This window comes from Rhagoletis pomonella, unplaced genomic scaffold (genome assembly GCF_013731165.1).
Source record: "Rhagoletis pomonella isolate Grant_MI unplaced genomic scaffold, Rhpom_1.0 Rhpom_scaffold_26020, whole genome shotgun sequence".
In the NCBI taxonomy this organism is placed as follows: Eukaryota; Metazoa; Arthropoda; class Insecta; order Diptera; family Tephritidae; genus Rhagoletis; species Rhagoletis pomonella.
This window is the reverse complement of record NW_023484474.1, coordinates 1-1,287: the sequence shown is the minus strand read 5'-3', so window position 1 is coordinate 1,287 and position 1,287 is coordinate 1. Positions and strand designations below refer to the sequence as shown.

At 40.9% G+C, this 1,287-nt stretch overlaps 1 protein-coding gene across 1 annotated transcript; it reads right to left on the bottom strand.

Moving 5' to 3' along the window:
- Positions 1-238: 238 nt before the first annotated feature.
- LOC118732724 (PCI domain-containing protein 2 homolog) lies at positions 239-1,282 on the bottom strand (the record flags this gene model as incomplete). The annotated part of the gene is made up of 2 exons (XM_036461841.1): positions 239-987; positions 1,059-1,282. Coding segments are annotated over 2 exons (954 nt in total), but the record flags the coding sequence as incomplete, so codon positions are not given.
- Positions 1,283-1,287: the final 5 nt, after the last annotated feature.

Below are 1,287 nucleotides of genomic sequence, written 5' to 3'. Positions count from 1 at the left end.
TTTCCGCTATGGGAAATAAGAAGTCTTCTTATTTATTTGAATTGTTTCTTTCTTACACTTGCGCAAGTCATAATCATGAGTTCACAAAATCTAACTATAGCATTGACATGCATATCTTACAGTTTCTAAAAATAAAATAAAATACAATTTATTAGCGTACCATGTATGTGTAGTATGTATGTATGTACTATGTAAATGCTTTATAAATAACTTAAAGATCCTGGTCCGTGAGCCTCTGCACCACGCATCAGCCGCCCCTAGGAAACCGTATTAAGTGGTGGAAAAGGATTCTGCTTGGACACCACCAACTTGTTGTGACTGTATGAGATGTAGCCCTTGATTTTACCCTCAAAAATCAAATTAGCCACTATGCAATGCGTTTCATCGATGCTCATATCTGTTTCGCCGACAAATTGCAATGCCGCTTGAAATGCCCGCAAATCTAATTGATGTGTCTGTTTGATTATGTACACACGCTTGAAGAGATTGCGATAGACAATGAATTTCAATTTTTCAACCAACAAATAAATGCCGCATTTGATGAAGAATATCTCATGACGTTGTATAACTTCGTCGAATTTGCGAACATTGCCCTCTTTTAGAGCGACAGCAAGTTCATGAAACTGTAGTAGGTCAAAACGTTCGAGGTTTTCCTTCTTGGGCAAGTAGCCAAGTAGCATCTTCACCGGCACCAAGTAGATTAGTATGAGCCGCTTGTTGCGTGGGAAATTGCGTGGACAGTTGCGCAGCGCAAATGATAGAAATTCATCGGCGCTTTTATAGTCTGAATCGAACATGGCCTTACGGCCTACAAAATATTTATATGTTATCTGTTCTGGCAATGGGAAAGAGTCTTTGAAGGTGCTGCTATCGATGGCGCGTATCAATGGCTTACACAAATGCAATTTGTTGATGCGGAAGTAGACTTTAAATAGCTGATTAACAAGGTTGAGCATGCCAAGGCGTTTAGTGTCGTCATCCGAAGATCTAACAAGCGAATAGATGGGATAAAACTAATTTGCCTCTGAATGGCGAAATCTAAAGGCAATGAGACGTACCTATTATCTGCGGCGCATACACGGAAACAGCTCATTAGGCAGTCTGCGGCCTTCTCAAGAATTTCCCCCGGCTTGCTGCTGCTGCCAAGTTCTTCGCATTTTTGCGCTAGTATGCGCAAATCTAAGCAGGTTGTGTACATTATGGGAAGACACCAGTTCTCCTCCTTCAACTGTTGCAACATTTTCACAACAGATTGTATGCATTGTGATTGTTGGCGATAAGCTTGCA